Source organism: Bombina bombina, chromosome 6, assembly GCF_027579735.1.
Source record: "Bombina bombina isolate aBomBom1 chromosome 6, aBomBom1.pri, whole genome shotgun sequence".
In the NCBI taxonomy this organism is placed as follows: domain Eukaryota; kingdom Metazoa; phylum Chordata; class Amphibia; order Anura; family Bombinatoridae; genus Bombina; species Bombina bombina.
Genome location: NC_069504.1, coordinates 742,017,752 through 742,038,508, shown reverse-complemented (window position 1 = coordinate 742,038,508; position 20,757 = coordinate 742,017,752). Strand labels below are relative to the sequence as shown.

The 20,757-nt window shown below is 41.2% G+C and overlaps 1 protein-coding gene across 4 annotated transcripts in view; it reads left to right on the top strand.

Annotated features, from left to right (window-relative positions):
* ANK1 (ankyrin 1) overlaps positions 1-19,392 on the top strand; it is a 789,047-nt gene extending 769,655 nt beyond the window's left edge. For all 4 annotated transcript variants that reach the window (XM_053717993.1, XM_053717995.1, XM_053717994.1 and 1 more), the window contains one exon: positions 18,000-19,392. In XM_053717993.1, the coding sequence (XP_053573968.1) occupies positions 18,000-18,026 (27 nt within the window). In that variant the 3' untranslated portion in view covers positions 18,027-19,392. The remainder of the gene's footprint in view (positions 1-17,999) is intronic.
* The last annotated feature ends 1,365 nt before the right edge of the window (positions 19,393-20,757 follow it).

The window sequence follows — 20,757 nt, the reverse complement described above, 5'->3', positions numbered from 1 at the left end:
GTGAGAGAGAGAATATGTGTGTGTGTGTGAGCGTTAGAGTGTGTGAGAGAGAATATGTGTGTGTGTGAGCGTTAGTCTGTGTGTGTGTGTGAGAGTATGTGTGTGAGAGTATGTGTGTGTGTGTGTGAGCGTATGTGTGTGTGTGTGTGTGAGCGTTAGTCTGTGTGTGTGTGTGAGAGAGAATATGTGTGTGTGAGTGAGCGTTAGTCTGTGTGTGTGTGAGAGAGTATGTGTGTGAGATAGAGTGAATATCTATGTGCGAGTTTGTGTTTGTGCTATTATACTATTTTTCCTGTGCTGTGCACATCACAAGAGTGTTTTTGGTTTGACCTGAACTAAAGGTGGCCACCCTAGATAGCACTCACACACTTTGTGCCCAGCCCTCCTGTAGCATGTTTGTGTTCCTGGTTGAAGATGTGACGCTGCCTTTTCTGGCTTTTGAGTAATCTCTCCTAGCCTATAAATCTTAGACACGTGCACGCTCCTGAGCTCATCTAGGATCGCTCTTTAACAAAGGAAAGAGAACTAAGCAAAATTGATATTAAAAGTATATTAGAAAGTTGTTAAAATTGCATGTCCTATCCAATTCATTTAGATTTAATATTGACTTTACAGCAAGACTATTTCATGCAAATTCATGTGGATATGTATTTATAGGCTAGTATATCTATCTATCTATCTATCTAGAGATTTTAGCAGGCAGCACTTATTAGCAGTGTGTCAGCCATGGTTATTCCTTCCCAGAGATTCTAGAAGTATCCGGACAACACTTATGATCAAGTGGCCACAGACACTGATGAGCAATGTCCTGTATCAGGAAACAAGGTGGAACTTCCCTTATAGTTTTATAAAACTTCCAAACTGATCGTATGTCTGGTCATCAGATCCAGTAAGGAATCCTGTCAAGATAAAAAACATGAATAGTTAAGTGTTCTGGGAGATAGTTTCTGAATCTAGTTAGAAACTAAATTCTTTCACCTGTTTTATCTCTGGGAAACCATGCGTTTCGCCATTTATAAACTAGATTACAAGTGGAGTGCTAATTTAACATCCCCACGGGCGCATGTTAAATATACCAGCCATTGCAAGCGGTAGCACTTTGCGCTAGACTTTATTAATCAGAGGTCAGACCTTTGGTAAATGAAATAAATTACCCTAATTGCCCCCAAAATAAAGTGCAGTGTTCAATGTTAAAAAAAATAGGAGCATCTGACCCCCTTCACTGCGCTAGGTTCTATGCCATTATATCGGCATCAGAACAAGGCTCCCATTAGAGCCTATGGAAGGCGCGCCGAGCGCAATGCTTCCATGCACTTTGAACGCATGGTCGAGTTTGCATTGCGCTTAACTTCAATACCAGCTCTCATTTGCGTGCGCTGGTATTACAAGTGCAATTTTGCGCGCCACTCGAGTAACTTATACAGTTTAATAGTTTTAAGAGATCGGGTAGGAGGGGGCTGGGGAAAGAGGAGGAAAAGATAATAGGGTATAGATTTGTTTTTTTCTCCTTTTAAACCCTTTCACTCTTAGTTTAAAGAGATATCCCAATGTGTGCATACACATATGCAGCTTGTTTAGTATATTGCAGCATAGCATAGTCGAACTGTATATAATGGAATATTATTTAATTGATGCATTATTTCTATTGTTGGACTGCTGACATGTTTCAGTAAAAAAGGAAAGAAAGAAAGAAAACCACAGCTAGATAAGCTCAGGAGCAGAAATGCTCTATTTAGAGCTAGCTGCTGATTGGTGGCTGCACATAAATGCCTCTTGCCATTGGCTCACCCTGTGTGCTCAGCTAACTCTGAGTAGTGCATTGCTGCTCCTTCAACAAAGAGAATGAAGCAAATTTGATAATAGAAGTGTACTGGAACTTTGTTTAAAATTGTATGTTTTATCTGAATCATGAAAGAAGAATCTTGGGTTTCATGTCCCTTTAACCCCTTAAGCCATATAGACGTAGATACTACGTCACAGGGTACTTTGCCTAGTTCAACTTTCTGGCTTATGTTGCGGTCCTGCAGCCAGATATGAAGGCAGATCGCTGATACAGACAGTGACACTCTATGATGCCGTGAGCGCTCTGACAAAATGCAGATGGACATTTGGCTGACAGCATTCTGTCTGATGGACAGAATGCCGAAGCATGTTCCGAGTTCGGCCGAGGGCAGATACGCTCCAGAGTGCTCTGTTCTAATCAGAGCCTCGGGCGCCGCAACTGCCTCTGGGAACCTAACTATGGGTCTCAGCCTGCACGTTTTGTAATTCTCTGTCTGGGAAATTATATATCTAGCTATTGAATCTATCTATTTATCTATCTATCAAATTTATCTATCTATCAAATTTATCTATCTATCAAATTTATCTATCAAATTTATCTATCTATCAAATTTATCTATCTATCAAATTTATCTATCTATCAAATTTATCTATCTATCAAATTTATCTATCAAATTTGTCTATCTAATCTATCTATCAAATCTATCTCATGGCCGGACTGTTATCTGACAGCCACTTGTCTATCCGACTATAATTCGTCGGCCAAATGTCCGTTGGCTAACAGTCCGGCCACGGATGCCGTGGGTGGTGTGAGAGTTAAGGAGGTGGGAGGGTGGCACATCACAAGAGGGGGAGGGTTGCAGAGAGAGGGGGACCTATCAGCAATCACTTGAGGGGAGGGAGGGTGTCGCTACACTATAGAATTTTTGTTTTAAATTGAAACAAAATGCTAAAAACTGGGCAGACAGCTTACAGTACCTAAAATGGCTGGCACTAGTTAGAGGAGGGGGGTTAGAAAGCTGTTTGGGTTTGATCAGGAAGGTGGGAGGGTTGAGGAGGGATCCCTACAATAAAAAATAATAATAATATTAATACAAATTTAAAAAGAATGCCCTGAAACTGCACACTGGTAGACTGTCTGCCAGTACCTAAGATGGTGGTGACCAGTGGGGGGGTGAGAGAGGGAAGAGAGCTGTTTGAGAGGGATCAGGGGGTAGGAAGTGTCAGGTGGGAGGGAAAACTCTACACTAGAGCTAAAATTAACTTTACAAGCTACCTGATCAACCTCTTCACTGCTGGGAATATTTAGAAGTGTGGTTGCGCAGCTGCAATTAGCGGGCATTTTAATTACCAAAAAAGCAATGGCAAAGCCATGCATGTCTGTTATTTCTGAACAAAGGCGACCCCAGAGAGGCTTTTACAAACATTTGTGTTATGACTTCACATGCGGTATGTAATTAATTTCAGTTAGAAACCCAAAGTTTGTGAAAAAGTTACTTATTTTTTTAATATGACCGCATTTAGCAGTGAAATATTGGCATGAAATATACCAAAATGGGCCTAGATCAATACCTTGGGTTGTCTACTAAAGTTAAGTTTAGTGATAGCAAAAATGCTAAAATTTCTCTGACAAGTTTTTCTCTAAAATTCCCGGTCCTGAAGGGGTTAATGCAGGAGTGTGGATCTAGCCGGGTCTACCGAACTGGAAGTGGGGAGTTGTCATGGATACCGGGCTGCAAGGGCTAAACCCCTACCCCCCTACAACCTCACCCCTGTTGTTTCTCAGTGGTTTTGGGCTCCTCAGAGCAACCACAATCTTTGGTAGCTTTTTGTTTGCTTTTTGTTAGCTTGTTTTTGTGTTCTAAACTTGTTAAGAGAAGAGCTGGTCTATGACCGGGAAAACCCTCCTAGGCTGGCCAGGCTCCTGGAACTCCCGGTCGTCCGCCTCACAACGGACAACTGCCTAACCCCTCTCAGGCTGGCCGGGCTCCTGGAACTCCCGGTCGGCCACAGGACAGCAGGACACCCGCTAACTTTACCCCTGGTCGCTCCAGCAGCCCTTTTTCCCAGAGTTCTGCTCTTTTGGGGATTGGTAGCCCCTAGGGAGGACAAGAGCTGGGGGAATTATCGGAGGGGAGCTCCTTTGGGAACCGGGGGTTTTGGACACCCCTAACCCCATAACTTCAATGGACTGTAACTTGGGTCCCCAGTAACAAATCCAAAACCGCCATCCCTAGGTACTGGGATTCTGTGGGACTGTGGCTGCTATGGAGGTTCCAGTCGGTCTGGAGGGGCGGGAATGACGGGAAAATTGTGGGATTATCCAGGGTCTTATCAAGATGAGCTGAGTGTATAAAAGGAGTGTATGTTTTACAATAAAGAGAGTTCCTGTTTCACCTGAATGCTAGTCTGTCTAGTTATTTGGGTGGGCTCCTGCTAAAATCACTTTCCTGGGCTACATAGCAGCCTGTTCCAGGCAGAGGAAGGACCCTCTGGCAAAGCTACCTAGTCTGGGTAGCCGGAGTTTGCCACAGGATGGGACCCTGAATACCGGTGCTGTCGGGCATCAGGGGTGACTACAGGCTGTGGTCACTTGCCAGCTACATAGCTGCAGTCGGCAGGGAGGAAGCAAGACCCGTTTGGCGGAGCTACCCAGTCAGGGTAGCCGGGGTATCCGTCACACTCGCTAATAAAGCTTACTTGAATTGAATTGACTAAAATTTACTAAATTGTTCATATACAGGGAGTGCATAATTATTAGGCAAGTTTTTGAGGATTATTTTTATTATTGAACAACAACCATGTTCTCAATGAACCCAAAAAACTCATTAATATCAAAGCTGAATAGTTTTGGAAGTAGTTTTTAGTTTGTTTTTAGTTATAGCTATTTCTCCAACATAGGTGTGTCCGGTCCACGGCGTCATCCTTACTTGTGGGATATTCTCTTCCCCAACAGGAAATGGCAAAGAGCCCAGCAAAGCTGGTCACATGATCCCTCCTAGGCTCCGCCTTCCCCAGTCATTCTCTTTGCCGTTGTACAGGCAACATCTCCACGGAGATGGCTTAGAGTTTTTTAGTGTTTAACTGTAGTTTTTATTATTCAATCAAGAGTTTGTTATTTTAAAATAGTGCTGGTATGTACTATTTACTCTGAAACAGAAAAGAGATGAAGATTTCTGTTTGTAAGAGGAAAATGATTTTAGCAACCGTTACTAAAATCGATGGCTGTTTCCACACAGGACTGTTGAGAGGAATTAACTTCAGTTGGGGGAACAGTGAGCAGACTTTTGCTGCTTGAGGTATGACACATTCTAACAAGACGATGTAATGCTGGAAGCTGTCATTTTCCCTATGGGATCCGGTAAGCCATTTTTATTACAGACAGAAAAAAAGGGCTTCACAAGGGCTTTTTAAGACTGTAGACATTTTCTGGGCTAAATCGATTTATATATAAACATATTTTATACTCCATAGCCTTGAGGAATTATTTTAATCTTGGGAATTTTGTAAAATAACCGGCAGGCACTGTATTGGACACCTTATTTTCTAGGGGCTTTCCCTAATCATAGGCAGAGTCTCATTTTCGCGCCTGTATTGCGCACTTGTTTTTAGAAGCATGACATGCAGATGCATGTGTGAGGAGCTCTGATACATAGAAAAGACTTTCTGAAGGCGTCATTTGGTATCGTATTCCCCTTTGGGCTTGGTTGGGTCTCAGCAAAGCAGATACCAGGGACTGTAAAGGGGTTAAATATAAAAACGGCTCCGGTTCCGTTATTTTAAGGGTTAAAGCTTCCAAATTTGGTGTGCAATACTTTTAAGGCTTTAAGACACTGTGGTGAAATTTTGGTGAATTTTGAACAATTCCTTCATACTTTTTCGCAATTGCAGTAATAAAGTGTGTTCAGTTTAAAATTTAAAGTGACAGTAACGGTTTTATTTTAAAACGTTTTTTGTACTTTGTTATCAAGTTTATGCCTGTTTAACATGTCTGAACTACCAGATAGACTGTGTTCTGAATGTGGGGAAGCCAAGGTTCATTCTCATTTAAATAGATGTGATTTATGTGACACAAAATTTAGAGAAAATGATGCCCAAGATGATTCCTCAAGTGAGGGGAGTAAGCATGGTACTGCATCATCCCCTCCTTCGTCTACACCAGTCTTGCCCACACAGGAGGCCCCTAGTACATCTAGCGCGCCAATACTCCTTACTATGCAACAATTAACGGCTGTAATGGATAATTCTATCAAAAACATTTTAGCCAAAATGCCCACTTATCAGCGAAAGCGCGACTGCTCTGTTTTAGGAAATACTGAAGAGCATGAGGACGCTGATGATATTGGTTCTGAAGGGCCCCTACACCAGTCTGAGGGGGCCAGGGAGGTTTTGTCTGAGGGAGAAATTTCAGATTCAGGGAAAATTTCTCAACAAGCTGAACCTGATGTGATTACATTTAAATTTAAGTTGGAACATCTCCGCGCTCTGCTTAAGGAGGTGTTATCCACTCTGGATGATTGTGAGAATTTGGTCATTCCAGAGAAACTATGTAAAATGGACAAGTTCCTAGAGGTCCCGGGGCCCCCCGAAGCTTTTCCTAAACCCAAGCGGGTGGCGGACATTGTAAATAAAGAATGGGAAAGGCCCGGTATACCTTTCGTCCCTCCCCCCATATTTAAAAAATTGTTTCCTATGGTCGACCCCAGAAAGGACTTATGGCAGACAGTCCCCAAGGTCGAGGGGGCGGTTTCTACTCTAAACAAACGCACCACTATACCCATAGAAGATAGTTGTGCTTTCAAAGATCCTATGGATAAAAAATTAGAAGGTTTGCTTAAAAAGATGTTTGTTCAGCAAGGTTACCTTCTACAACCAATTTTCATGCATTGTCCCTGTCACTACAGCCGCGTGTTTCTGGTTCGATGAGCTAGAAAAGGCGATCAATAATAATTCTTCTTCTTATGAGGAGATTTTGGACAGAATTCGTGCTCTCAAATTGGCTAATTCTTTCACCCTAGACGCCACTTTGCAATTGGCTAGGTTAGCGGCGAAAAATTCTGGGTTTGCTATTGTGGCGCGCAGAGCGCTTTGGTTAAAATCTTGGTCAGCGGATGCGTCTTCCAAGAACAAATTGCTTAACATTCCTTTCAAGGGGAAAACGCTGTTTGGCCCTGACTTGAAAGAGATTATCTCTGATATCACTGGGGGCAAGGGCCACGCCCTTCCTCAGGATAGGTCTTTCAAGGCCAAAAATAAACCTAATTTTCGTCCCTTTCGCAGAAACGGACCAGCCCCAAGTGCTACGTCCTCTAAGCAGGAGGGTAATACTTCTCAAGCCAAACCAGCCTGGAGACCAATGCAAGGCTGGAACAAAGGAAAGCAGGCCAAGAAACCTGCCACTGCTACCAAGACAGCATGAGATGTTGGCCCCCGATCCGGGACCGGATCTGGTGGGGGGCAGACTCTCTCTCTTCGCTCAGGCTTGGGCAAGAGATGTTCTGGATCCTTGGGCGCTAGAAATAGTCTCCCAAGGTTATCTTCTGGAATTCAAGGGGCTTCCCCCAAGGGGAGGTTCCACAGGTCTCAATTGTCTTCAGACCACATAAAAAAACAGGCATTCTTGCATTGTGTAGAAGACCTGTTAAAAATGGGAGTGATTCATCCTGTTCCATTAGGAGAACAAGGGATGGGGTTCTACTCCAATCTGTTCGTAGTTCCCAAAAAAGAGGGAACGTTCAGACCAATCTTGGATCTCAAGATCCTAAACAAGTTTCTCAAGGTTCCATCATTCAAAATGGAAACCATTCGAACAATTCTTCCTTCCATCCAGGAAGGTCAATTCATGACCACGGTGGATTTAAAGGATGCGTATCTACATATTCCTATCCACAAGGAACATCATCGGTTCCTAAGGTTCGCATTCCTGGACAAGCATTACCAGTTTGTGGCACTTCCGTTCGGATTAGCCACTGCTCCAAGGATTTTCACAAAGGTACTAGGGTCCCTTCTAGCGGTGCTAAGACCAAGGGGCATTGCAGTAGTACCTTACTTGGACGACATTCTAATTCAAGCGTCGTCCCTTCCTCAAGCAAAGGCTCACACGGACATTGTCCTGGCCTTTCTCAGATCTCACGGATGGAAAGTGAACGTAGAAAAGAGTTCTCTATCTCCGTCAACAAGGGTTCCCTTCTTGGGAACAATAATAGACTCCTTAGAAATGAGGATTTTTCTGACAGAGGCCAGAAAAACAAAACTTCTGAACTCTTGTCAAATACTTCATTCTGTTCCTCTTCCTTCCATAGCGCAGTGCATGGAAGTAATAGGTTTGATGGTAGCGGCAATGGACATAGTTCCTTTTGCGCGCATTCATCTAAGACCATTACAACTGTGCATGCTCAGTCAGTGGAATGGGGACTATAAAGACTTGTCTCCGACGATACAAGTAAATCAGAGGACCAGAGATTCACTCCGTTGGTGGCTGTCCCTGGACAACCTGTCACAGGGGATGAGCTTCCGCAGACCAGAGTGGGTCATTGTCACGACCGACGCCAGTCTGGTGGGCTGGGGCGCGGTCTGGGGACCCCTGAAAGCTCAGGGTCTTTGGTCTCGGGAAGAATCTTTTCTACCGATAAATATTCTGGAACTGAGAGCGATATTCAATGCTCTCAAGGCTTGGCCTCAGCTAGCAAAGGCCAAGTTCATACGGTTTCAATCAGACAACATGACAACTGTTGCGTACATCAACCATCAGGGGGGAACAAGGAGTTCCCTGGCGATGGAAGAAGTGACCAAAATCATTCAATGGGCGGAGACTCACTCCTGCCACTTGTCTGCAATCCACATCCCAGGAGTGGAAAATTGGGAAGCGGATTTTCTGAGTCGTCAGACATTTCATCCGGGGGAGTGGGAACTCCATCCGGAAATCTTTGCCCAAATTACTCAACTGTGGGGCATTCCAGACATGGATCTGATGGCCTCTCGTCAGAACTTCAAGGTTCCTTGCTACGGGTCCAGATCCAGGGATCCCAAGGCGACTCTAGTAGATGCACTAGTAGCACCTTGGACCTTCAAACTAGCTTATGTATTCCCCGCCGTTTCCTCTCATCCCCAGGCTGGTAGCCAGGATCAATCAGGAGAGGGCATCGGTGATCTTGATAGCTCCTGCGTGGCCACGCAGGACTTGGTATGCAGACCTGGTGAATATGTCATCGGCTCCACCATGGAAGCTACCTTTGAGACGTGACCTTCTTGTTCAAGGTCCGTTCGAACATCCGAATCTGGTCTCACTCCAACTGACTGCTTGGAGATTGAACGCTTGATCTTATCAAAGCGAGGATTCTCAGATTCTGTCATTGATACTCTTGTTCAGGCCAGAAAGCCTGTAACTAGAAAAATTTACCACAAAATATGGAAAAAATATATCTGTTGGTGTGAATCTAAAGGATTCCCTTGGGACAAGGTAAAAATTCCTAAGATTCTATCCTTTCTTCAAGAAGGTTTGGAGTAAGGATTATCTGCAAGTTCCTTGAAGGGACAGATTTCTGCCTTGTCTGTGTTACTTCACAAAAAGCTGGCAGCTGTGCCAGATGTTCAAGCCTTTGTTCAGGCTCTGGTTAGAATCAAGCCTGTTTACAAACCTTTGACTCCTCCTTGGAGTCTCAATTTAGTTCTTTCAGTTCTTCAGGGGGTTCCGTTTGAACCCTTACATTCCGTTGATATTAAGTTATTATCTTGGAAAGTTTTGTTTTTGGTTGCAATTTCTTCTGCTAGAAGAGTTTCAGAATTATCTGCTCTGCAGTGTTCTCCTCCTTATCTGGTGTTCCATGCAGATAAGGTGGTTTTACGTACTAAACCTGGTTTTCTTCCGAAAGTTGTTTCTAACAAAAACATTAACCAGGAGATAGTCGTGCCTTCTTTGTGTCCGAATCCAGTTTCAAAGAAGGAACGTTTGTTGCACAATTTGGATGTTGTTCGTGCTCTAAAATTCTATTTAGATGCTACAAAGGATTTTAGACAAACATCTTCCTTGTTTGTTGTTTATTCTGGTAAAAGGAGAGGTCAAAAAGCAACTTCTACCTCTCTCTCTTTTTGGATTAAAAGCATCATCAGATTGGCTTACGAGACTGCCGGACGGCAGCCTCCTGAAAGAATCACAGCTCATTCCACTAGGGCTGTGGCTTCCACATGGGCCTTCAAGAACGAGGCTTCTGTTGATCAGATATGTAAGGCAGCGACTTGGTCTTCACTGCACACTTTTACTAAATTTTACAAGTTTGATACTTTTGCTTCTTCTGAGGCTATTTTTGGGAGAAAGGTTTTGCAAGCCGTGGTGCCTTCCATCTAGGTGACCTGATTTGCTCCCTCCCTTCATCCGTGTCCTAAAGCTTTGGTATTGGTTCCCACAAGTAAGGATGACGCCGTGGACCGGACACACCTATGTTGGAGAAAACAGAATTTATGTTTAACTGATAAATTACTTTCTCCAACGGTGTGTCCGGTCCACGGCCCGCCCTGGTTTTTTAATCAGGTCTGATAATTTATTTTCTTTAACTACAGTCACCACGGTATCATATGGTTTCTCCTATGCAAATATTCCTCCTTTACGTCGGTCGAATGACTGGGGAAGGCGGAGCCTAGGAGGGATCATGTGACCAGCTTTGCTGGGCTCTTTGCCATTTCCTGTTGGGGAAGAGAATATCCCACAAGTAAGGATGACGCCGTGGACCGGACACACCGTTGGAGAAAGTAATTTATCAGGTAAACATAAATTCTGTTTTTAGGGGGATATCTGTGTGTGCAGGTGACTATTACTGTGCATAATTATTAGGCAACTTAACAAAAAACAAATATATACCCATTTCAATTATTTATTTTTACCAGTGAAACCAATATAACATCTCAACATTCACAAATATACATTTCTGACATTCAAAAACAAAACAAAAACAAATCAGTGACCAATATAGCCACCTTTCTTTGCAAGGACACTCAAAAGCCTGCCATCCATGGATTCTGTCAGTGTTTTGATCTGTTCACCATCAACATTGCGTGCAGCAGCAACCACAGCCTCCCAGACACTGTTCAGAGAGGTGTACTGTTTTCCCTCCTTGTAAATCTCACATTTGATGATGGACCACAGGTTCTCAATGGGGTTCAGATCAGGTGAACAAGGAGGCCATGTCATTAGATTTTCTTCTTTTATACCCTTTCTTGCCAGCCACGCTGTGGAGTACTTGGACGCGTGTGATGGAGCATTGTCCTGCATGAAAATCATGTTTTTCTTGAAGGATGCAGACTTCTTCCTGTACCACTGCTTGAAGAAGGTGTCTTCCAGAAACTGGCAGTAGGACTGGGAGTTGAGCTTGACTCCATCCTCAACCCGAAAAGGCCCCACAAGCTCATCTTTGATGATACCAGCCCAAACCAGTACTCCACCTCCACCTTGCTGGCGTCTGAGTCGGACTGGAGCTCTCTGCCCTTTACCAATCCAGCCACGGGCCCATCCATCTGGCCCATCAAGAGTCACTCTCATTTCATCAGTCCATAAAACCTTAGAAAAATCAGTCTTGAGATATTTCTTGGCCCAGTCTTGACATTTCAGCTTGTGTGTCTTGTTCAGTGGTGGTCGTCTTTCAGCCTTTCTTACCTTGGCCATGTCTCTGAGTATTGCACACCTTGTGCTTTTGGGCACTCCAGTGATGTTGCAGCTCTGAAATATGGCCAAACTGGTGGCAAGTGGCATCTTGGCAGCTGCACGCTTGACTTTTCTCAGTTCATGGGCAGTTATTTTGCGCCTTGGTTTTTCCACACTCTTCTTGCGACCCTGTTGACTATTTTGAATGAAACGCTTGATTGTTCGATGATCACGCTTCAGAAGCTTTGCAATTTTAAGAGTGCTGCATCCCTCTGCAAGATATCTCACTATTTTTTACTTTTCTGAGCCTGTCAAGTCCTTCTTTTGACCCATTTTGCCAAAGGAAAGGAAGTTGCCTAATAATTATGCACACCTGATATAGGGTGTTGATGTCATTAGACCACACCCCTTCTCATTACAGAGATGCACATCCCCTAATATGCTTAATTGGTAGTAGGCTTTCGAGCCTATACAGCTTGGAGTAAGACAACATGCATAAAGAGGATGATGTGGTCAAAATACTCATTTGCCTAATAATTCTGCACTCCCTGTATATATATATATATATATATATATATATATATATACTGTATTAGGCTACAATGTGTTATTTTGTAAAATTTTGGGATGGTGGTGTGCCGCAGGATTTTTTAATGTAAAAAAAAATGTGCCGTGGCAAAAAAAAGGTTGAAAATCACTGAAGTAGACATTAAATTGTTGTCTTGGAAGGTTCCTTTTCTACTGGCTATTGCTTCTGCGCACGAAGTATCTGTGATTGCTGCCTTGTAATGCGTCCCTCCTTATCTGGCTTTCCATGCTGATAAGGCTGTTCTACGAACCAAGTTAGATTTTCTTCCTAAGGTTGTGTCAATTCACAACATCAATCAAGAGATTGTGGTTCCTTTCTTATGTCCTAATCCTTCTTCGTCGAAGGATCATTTACAACTTAATTCTGGATGTGGTTTGTGCCTTGAAGTTCTATCTTCAGGCCATGAAGGAATTTAGACAAACTTCTTTCCCTGTTTGTTCTCTTTTCCGGGAAGCATTGGGGTCAGAGGCCTCTTCCACTTCCTTATCTTTTTGGCTGAGGAGTGTCATCCTTTTAGCATAGAGACAGTGGGACATAAGCCTCCTCTGAGGATTATGTCTCATTCTACGAGAGCAGTGGTTTCCTCTTGGGCCTTCAAAAATGAGGCCTCTATGGATGAGATTTGTAAGGCGGCTACCTGGTTCTCCTTACATACTTTTTCCAAACTTTACAAGTTTGATATTTTTGCTTCTGCTGAAGCAGCCTTCGGGAGAAAGGTTTTGGAGGCTGTGGTGCCCTCAGATTAGGGTCCTCCTCTCTTTTTTCCCTCCTGTTAGCATTCCGTGTACTCTAGAGCTTGGGTATATGTTTCCCACAAGTAAGGAATGCAGAGGTGGACTCTTCCCATATTAAGAAGGAAAACTTAAATTATGCTTACCTGATAAATTTCCTTCTGTATGGGAAGAGTCCACAGCTCCCGCCCGTGTTCTCCGATGGGCGGCCCTAAATTTAAATTTATTCTTCTTGCACCTTTTTCACCCTGATATTTCTCATACTGTTCCTTGTTCCCTCAGCAGAATGACTGGAGTTATGAGGAAGTGGGGGATATATTTAAAGTTTTTATAAATACTATTAAAAACAGGGGCACTTTCATTGATGAAACTTTACATTGCACCATATTTGTAGAAATACTTACCTCTTCGTCTTGAAAGCCGCTCCAGCACTTCGCCAGCCCGTCGCAAGCCTCTTCCTACATCAGCAATGACGATCCCGGCATCCTCCAATCACAGCTTCCCCCCCCCCCCCCCGGGGGAAGCATTGCCTAAAGCAACGTCGTGATTGGAGGAAGGCCAGAATCCTCATTTCTGACGTAGGAAGAGGCTAGCAACGGGCAGGGGAAGCAACATCATCAGCGATACGGCTTTCAAGATGAAGAGGTAAGTATTTCTACAAACATGGAACAATTAAAGTGCCCCTGTTTTTAATAGTATTTTTAAAAACCGGGCACTACTTGATGAAACTTTACATTCACCTTAAGCCTTTGGCTGGGGTGTCTTTGCCTCCTCCTGGTGGCCAGGTTCAGTATTTCCCACAAGTAAGGAATGCAGCTGTGGACTCTTCCCATACAGAAGGAAAGGAAATTATCAGGTAAGCATAATTTAAGTTTTTGAAGGGACAGCAAATTATCACTGTTATACCGGCTATACACTCCCTACTTTACATTGTAGCAAAGTGTCATTTCTTCAGTGTTGTCACATGAAAAGATATAATAAAATATTTACAAAAATGTGAGGGATGTACTCACTTTAGTGAGATACTTTATGTATTTATAGGTGTATAAATGTATTTACAGACATATTTAGACATATATACATAAGTGCATTGGAGCCCTTTGCGGTTAAGTAGATGAAAACATGTAAAATCATATTTATGCAATATTTATATTATACTGTGTATTTACTGTAAATATTTCACATTCCAATGTTCTGCACATAACTGAATACAAACATCATTAGAACAGCCATCAAACTGACTGAAACCCAACTCTTAATAAATTACATAAATAAAAACACGATAAACCAGAGTGTGGGAAAAGACCCGAAGGTAACGTTTATTGCGAAACATGGCAACAGTGCTTAAACAAACAAGTCAAATTGAACCAGGTGGCGGCAATCTAACTAGGAGCTCAGCTGCACGCAGGTGGACTTAGAGAGTTCCCGGCATCTCAAACGGGGGGAGGGACCTCAGGCGCGCACCTGGGGACTTCACCCTGCCCCTACAGCCGTCATTCTACCTCCTGATGGCAGACCGGGGCTCAGACCAACCACCCAACTGAGGTGCGATGTTGGAAACTTCAATCCAGTAGGTCCAGGGTTGACTTTGGCACACAGCATGCAACGTCCTGGGTAGCTACCATCCTTGGCCTTACAGAAATGGGTTGCATAACCCTTATCTAGCCTCAGGCACTGTTGCACACCCTAATGATGAACAACCTAAAGATTGCTGCCTTACAAAAACCAGGGAGGGAGGGAAGCTGTTAACAAGTGCTGGAAAGAGGGTCTGGGGCCTGAAACCTGACTACTTATAAGTAAATCAAATCCCCACCCAAAACAAAGCAACATAGTTGCAACTACACACCTTATACACCACTCAGGGCTTTAATCCTTAATTTCATTTCAGGCTATTTGCCCTACACTCCCTAAATTTTTATAAATAGATATTATATTCCAATTTATATATATGTAAATATCTTATATTTAATCATATATATATATATATATATATATATATATAAATATATGCGTGTATACATATATATTGTACCAAAATTACCATCAGATATATATATAGAAATATGTATTAATGAATAAATAGAACATATTCTGCTATGTAAAGAACATTGGAATGTGAAATATTTATATTTTCATATCGGGTTTGTGTGCGAATGGGGGGGTTACTTTTTCCCCCACTTTTTTGCTCCATTGACATCTGTGGGGGGATGGTTAACGTGCCTGCGATATCCTAACTTTGGCTTTCTGCGAGAATTCGGTTGCCATGCAAGCAAAAACCTTTTACTTTCAACTTGTAAAACAAGCACTACCCGAAGAGTGCAAAAAGCTTACTTCTAGCGCAGTTACTGCAGGAGCATTAAATACCACTCCACTTGTAATCTGGCCCTAAATGTTTAATACAATAGAACTATTCACCAAATCTTTTATCAAGAACGTTTTAGTAGATCTGTGCTGGTCATTTTTTATGATTCTGAGTGTATTACCTTGTTCCTGTCTTTCAAATTGTCTCATAATAATTAAAAGTGAGAAATGTCATAAATATGATAACTCCTAAAAGGGAAGAAAAAAACCATAGAATAGAAAAAAACAAATCTTATGTGTATAAAATATATATAAACTTTATAGACACTAAGATTTTTAAGATAATGGCTTGCGTCTGTGTGTGTCTGTCCATGTGTGTGTCTGTGTGTTTATATGACACACAGTGTGCATGTCTGTGTCTGTGTGTGTCGGTGTGTGTTTCAGTCTGTGTGTCGGTGTCTGTGTGTGTATGTATGTCTGTATGTGTGTGTATGTATGTCTATGTGTGTGTATTGGGTAGATAACTCCTAAAAGGGAAGAAAAAAATCATAGAATAGAAAAAACAAATCTTATGTGTATAAAATATTATATATAAACTTTATAGACACTAAGATTTTTAAGATAATGGCTTGTGTCTGTGTGTGTCTGTCTGTCCATGTGTGTATTTGTCTGTGTGTTTGTATGACACACAGTGTGCGTGTCTGTATGTCTGTGTATGTGTTTGTTTCTGTCTATGTGTGTTGGTGTGTATGTGTGTTTCAGTCTGTGTGACGGTGTCTGTGTGTGTGTGTGTATATGTGTGTGTATGTATGTGTGTGTGTGTGTGTGTATGTATGTCTGTGTGTGTATGTATGTATGTCTGTGTATTTGTGTGTGTGTTTGTGTGTGTTTATGTATGTCTGTGTGTGTGTGTGTATGTATGTCTGTGTGTATTTATGTGTGTGTGTGTGTATGTATGTCTGTGTGTATTTATGTGTGTGTGTATGTATGTCTGTGTGTATTTATGTCTGTGTATTTATGTCTGTGTGTGTGTTTCAGTGTGTGTATGTCTGTGTGTGTGTGTGTGTGTCTGTGTGTGTGTATGTCTTTGTGTGTCTGTGTGTGTGTGTCTGTGTGTATGTCGGTGTGTGTGTGTCAAACATGCAATATGATGATTCATATCCATATATGATATATTATCTGATTCAATTATATGCCATTACTATCTATACAGTTGTATTTGCCTTATTAAACTATATAATTGCTAACATCACCATGGGCACGGCTTGGTCTGGCTCTGTAAGGTGACACTGGGCACACAGGGTTGGTTTAGGCACTTGAGAGCTTCACTATATGAAACTAGAATATCTAAAGGTAAAGCAGAACAGCACTCCCAGACCATTGTGCAAATGTAGCATGGGAGCTCTCAGCTACATATAATAACACATGGTGAGCTAAGAGACTGGGGAGGTTCTTTTGGAATGTTACTCTCTGCTCCTCTTGTCAGTCTGTTATCCCTCATCTTTTTAATCTCACTATATTCCCCTAGTCACACTTTTTCTTCTGGTTGTCTGTCACCATGTGGGGAATAATTAAGAATAGGTTGTAATGAGACTATCTATCTAGATAGATAGATAGATAGATAGATAGATAGATAGATAGATAGATAGTGTTATTTATTAATGACCTCACCATACCAGCATACTGCCCAATCAGAATCGGTTTTTACCATTCCTGTAACAGGACATAGAGAGAACCTGAGTGCAAGGTGACACAGAGCTTTCATGACTAGGGATATATATAGAGTTGTGACATCTGTTAGTTCCAGTGGCCTCCCATAGTTTAGAACAGGAAATGCCATCATAGACACAAGACAGACAGTGGGCACAATAACGTGCAGGCTTGGGGTTGAAAAGAAAACACAACAATCTCTTAAAGGGACAGCCAACACCAGAATTTTTGTTGTTTTAAAAGATAGATAATCCCTTAATTACCAATTCCCCAGTTTTGCATAACCAACGCAGTTATAATTATACACGTTTTACCTCTGTAATTACCTTATATCTAAGCCTCAGCAGACTGCCCCCTTATTTCAATTCTTTTGACAGACTTGAATTTTAGCCAATCAGAGCTGTCTCCATGGTAAGCTCAAGAGAATGAGCTCAATGTTATCTATATGAAACACATGAACTAATGCCCTCTAGTGGTGAAAAACTATCAAAATGCATTTAGATTAGAGGCGGCCTTCAAGGTCTAAGAAATTAGCATATGAACCTCCTAGGTTTAGCTTTCAATTAAGAATACCAAGTGAACAAAGAAAAATTGGTGATAAAAGTAAATTGGAAAGTTGTTTAAAATTACATGCCCTGTCTGAATCATGAAAGTATTTTTTGGACTTGACTGTCCCTTTAACTGCTCTAAGTCTAAGAAACCTCACTTAGTTATCTGTAATATCAATTAGAGGGTTTTGGGGTTTTTTTTAAATAAAAACTTTAACAAAAAAAAAAAATCTAGTGATATTTCGCCCCCCACACACACACAACTTGCGCTTTCCTTTACCTGTTTATATGTATGTACCGTAGCACAAGAACTATCTTAGTATATTCTAGCTAAAAAGAAAATAGACGGGATGGGTAAACATAAATTGAGGAAGCACAATCTGTTCAGTGTGGTATTGATCTACAAATGTGTGTATTAATTGATTTAATGGCTGCACCGTGTTAGTACAAATTACTATTACCCAGTATGGTTTTATATTAATTACAGTTTGTATTGATATATAACAATTAATATTCTGCTTTATTGATATGTCTACAGTTCCATCAATATTTATCTGTTTTGTTCAGTGTTTTTATTGAGCAACATTGACTAATGTCAGCTTTTACTGATCAGTATAAGCCAGTCAGTCTTTATAATGTAATAATAATTTGACTCTCCAATAAATAATTAAGTTGTCTCTTATCTTTTTTTTATTTTCTTGCAGAACTACACCTCAAGTACAAACTACTGAAGCTGACCCAACTGCCATATGTACTGCACCCCACAGAAAAGGACTCAGAACAAAAAAATACAAACTCTTTTTTTGCTCATCTATAAACAGACTCCATCTCCCTAAAAGAAAATGAGGGGTCCCTCCCCCCTCCAAAGTCCGTAGAAGGCGCTCGGCCCCTGTATGCTCACGGCATGAAGATTTGCACCCTGCATGTTACTAAGTAATATGCATGTGATGACATTTGGGAACGAGGAGAAAGCTGCCCTTTCCGTACCTTCTCCTTGGCCCCTGCCCTATAGTCACCATTTTTAACTGCAGCTAAAGGGGTATTTAGGAATATGGATTGGAAAAGTGGGGCACGCTTATACCCTCCCCCAGCTGACCCCAGTTGCAAAAAGCTTTTTGTCTGAGATACTACGGTGTAGATGAGTACTGAGTATGTCTATACACTCATTACCAGTTCTAATAGAGCACCCAAATAACTGTATTGGCTGTCCGTCGACAATCAGCAATAGTAGTACCCCTTTTGCCTTTATATGAATTATTTTCGATACCCCAAGGCACAGCACAATGTCGACAGGGCAGACCTAGCAAGGGTTTTGCATGTTGCAGCTTATTTGATATCTGTTTGCTTCAAAGTAAAAAGGGCTACACGTTAGAGATTATAAGTACCTTTAAGAGAGCTTCTTTATTTGTAGAGACCTATAAAGTGTATGTAGATACTCAGTACCACTACACGGCGCAGCATGTTCTTTTTTTCAGATGACTAGGCATTTATAGAGGCATTTGGCACCATAATACAGTGCAGCATGTTTATTATCAAGCTACTGGTAGTGCATAAAGCGATTCTGCATTATAATACAGTGCAGTAGGTTCACTATGGGAATGTGGAAGTGTATTGGGATTCTCTTCATTATACAGGGCAGCATGTGTAAAATCAGGCTGACAGTGTATAGAGATACTCATTCTCATTATGCAATGAGGCATGGTCATCGTCCATGCATATAGATGCTCAGCATCATTATACAATGCAGCATGCTCATTATAGGGCTGGAAATGTATAGAGATACTCAGCATCATTACACAGAGCAGAATGTTCATTATAAGGGGGAGGGGGGAACAGGGGGGAAATTGCCCCCCTGACTCAGGAATGTGGTTCCAGCTTTAGGGGGGAGGGGGAAGATTCTATATATTAAGAGACTTAGCTTACCCCCCTCCCTGCTGCAATTAAGCCAGAGTACAGACCCTCCAGCCCTACTCCGGAGAGAGAAAGCACTCACCCTCACAACCTCTCCAGCGCTCTTTTTAGATGCAATTTCTGATATGCATAAAAAGCTGATTGTACAATAACTGCTCATATGGGAATAAATACTATGCAATATAATCTCAGCCTGAGTCTTGCTGTTTGTAAAATATATGTTGAATTTTACAATTTGATCACAAGGTGGCGCTATATATTTGCTGTACATAAGTTACAATAAATGCTAAAAATTCTGGTGACTGTCTATACACATCTGTTTCTGCAACAAAAGGCTAGTTAGAATGTTAAATTATATAGCGGTGCATATTTTTCTTTAAATGAACCAACAAAACTGAAATATTGTATCCTACAGGTGAAAAACCACAAGAGAGCTATACTTTTTATATACAGGTTAAGGTAAACCATTACCTGCTAAGCTATTTTACATCGCTGTGTTAAAGGAGGTTTTATGCCTTTGCATTTACTGTATTTATCAGTTTCAGTGTTTTGTTTTCTGTAAGTTACCCACACTAATAATAATTTGGGTTTTTTTTAGCAGACCAAGCACGTTTAGAAAATATGTTTTAAAGGTATAGTCATTATTATTGTTTAAAAAGATAGATAACTCATTTACTGTTATTGTTATATTAATATACTTTATAACATTTAAACCTCTAGATTTCTGCCTGTTTCTACGCCACTGCAGACAGCCTCTTATCACATGCTTTTTTTATTTGCTTTTCACAACAGGAGACTGCTAGTTCATGTGGGCCATATACAGTAGATAGCATTGTGTTCACGCCTTTGGAGTTATTTTAGAGTCAGCACAACACAGCACTAATTGGCTAAAATGCAAGTCAATAGATAATAAATAAAAAGTCACGTGGTCAGGGGGCGGTCAGAAGAGGATTAGAAACAAGGTGATCACAGAGGTAAAAGTATATTAATTTAACTAAGTTGATTATGCAAAACTGGGGAATGGGTTGTAAAGGGTTAATCTATCTTTTTAAACAATAAAAATTATATTGTAGACTGTCCCTTTAATATATATAAATATCCAATAATGGTCAAAAGCCACCATAATGAATTAAAGTGATATCAGCTGTCATTTTCCATACCAACATGATAGTTATTTGGTTAAAAATGTTTCAAATACAAACTTTATGGGTCCATGACTAGTATTTGTTCAGCCTATCAAAACATGATTATTTACCAAATTTTCAGGTAAAGAATAGTAATTGAAGTTAAGAAGATAGTGATACAATTGTTATATGATTTTTTTCTATATAATACACTATCTTGCATTTTTTTGCAGAAATCCATAAAATGTTACAAAAAAAAAAATCTATGCATTTTCCCCCACTGTCTTCACTCACTTAAAGTAAAAAATAAATAAATAACACTTGCATCAAAAAAAAATCACCTTAAATAGATTTCTCCAACATTGGTGTGTCCTGTCCACGGCGTCATCCTTACTTGTGGGATATCTCTTCCCCAACAGGAAATGGC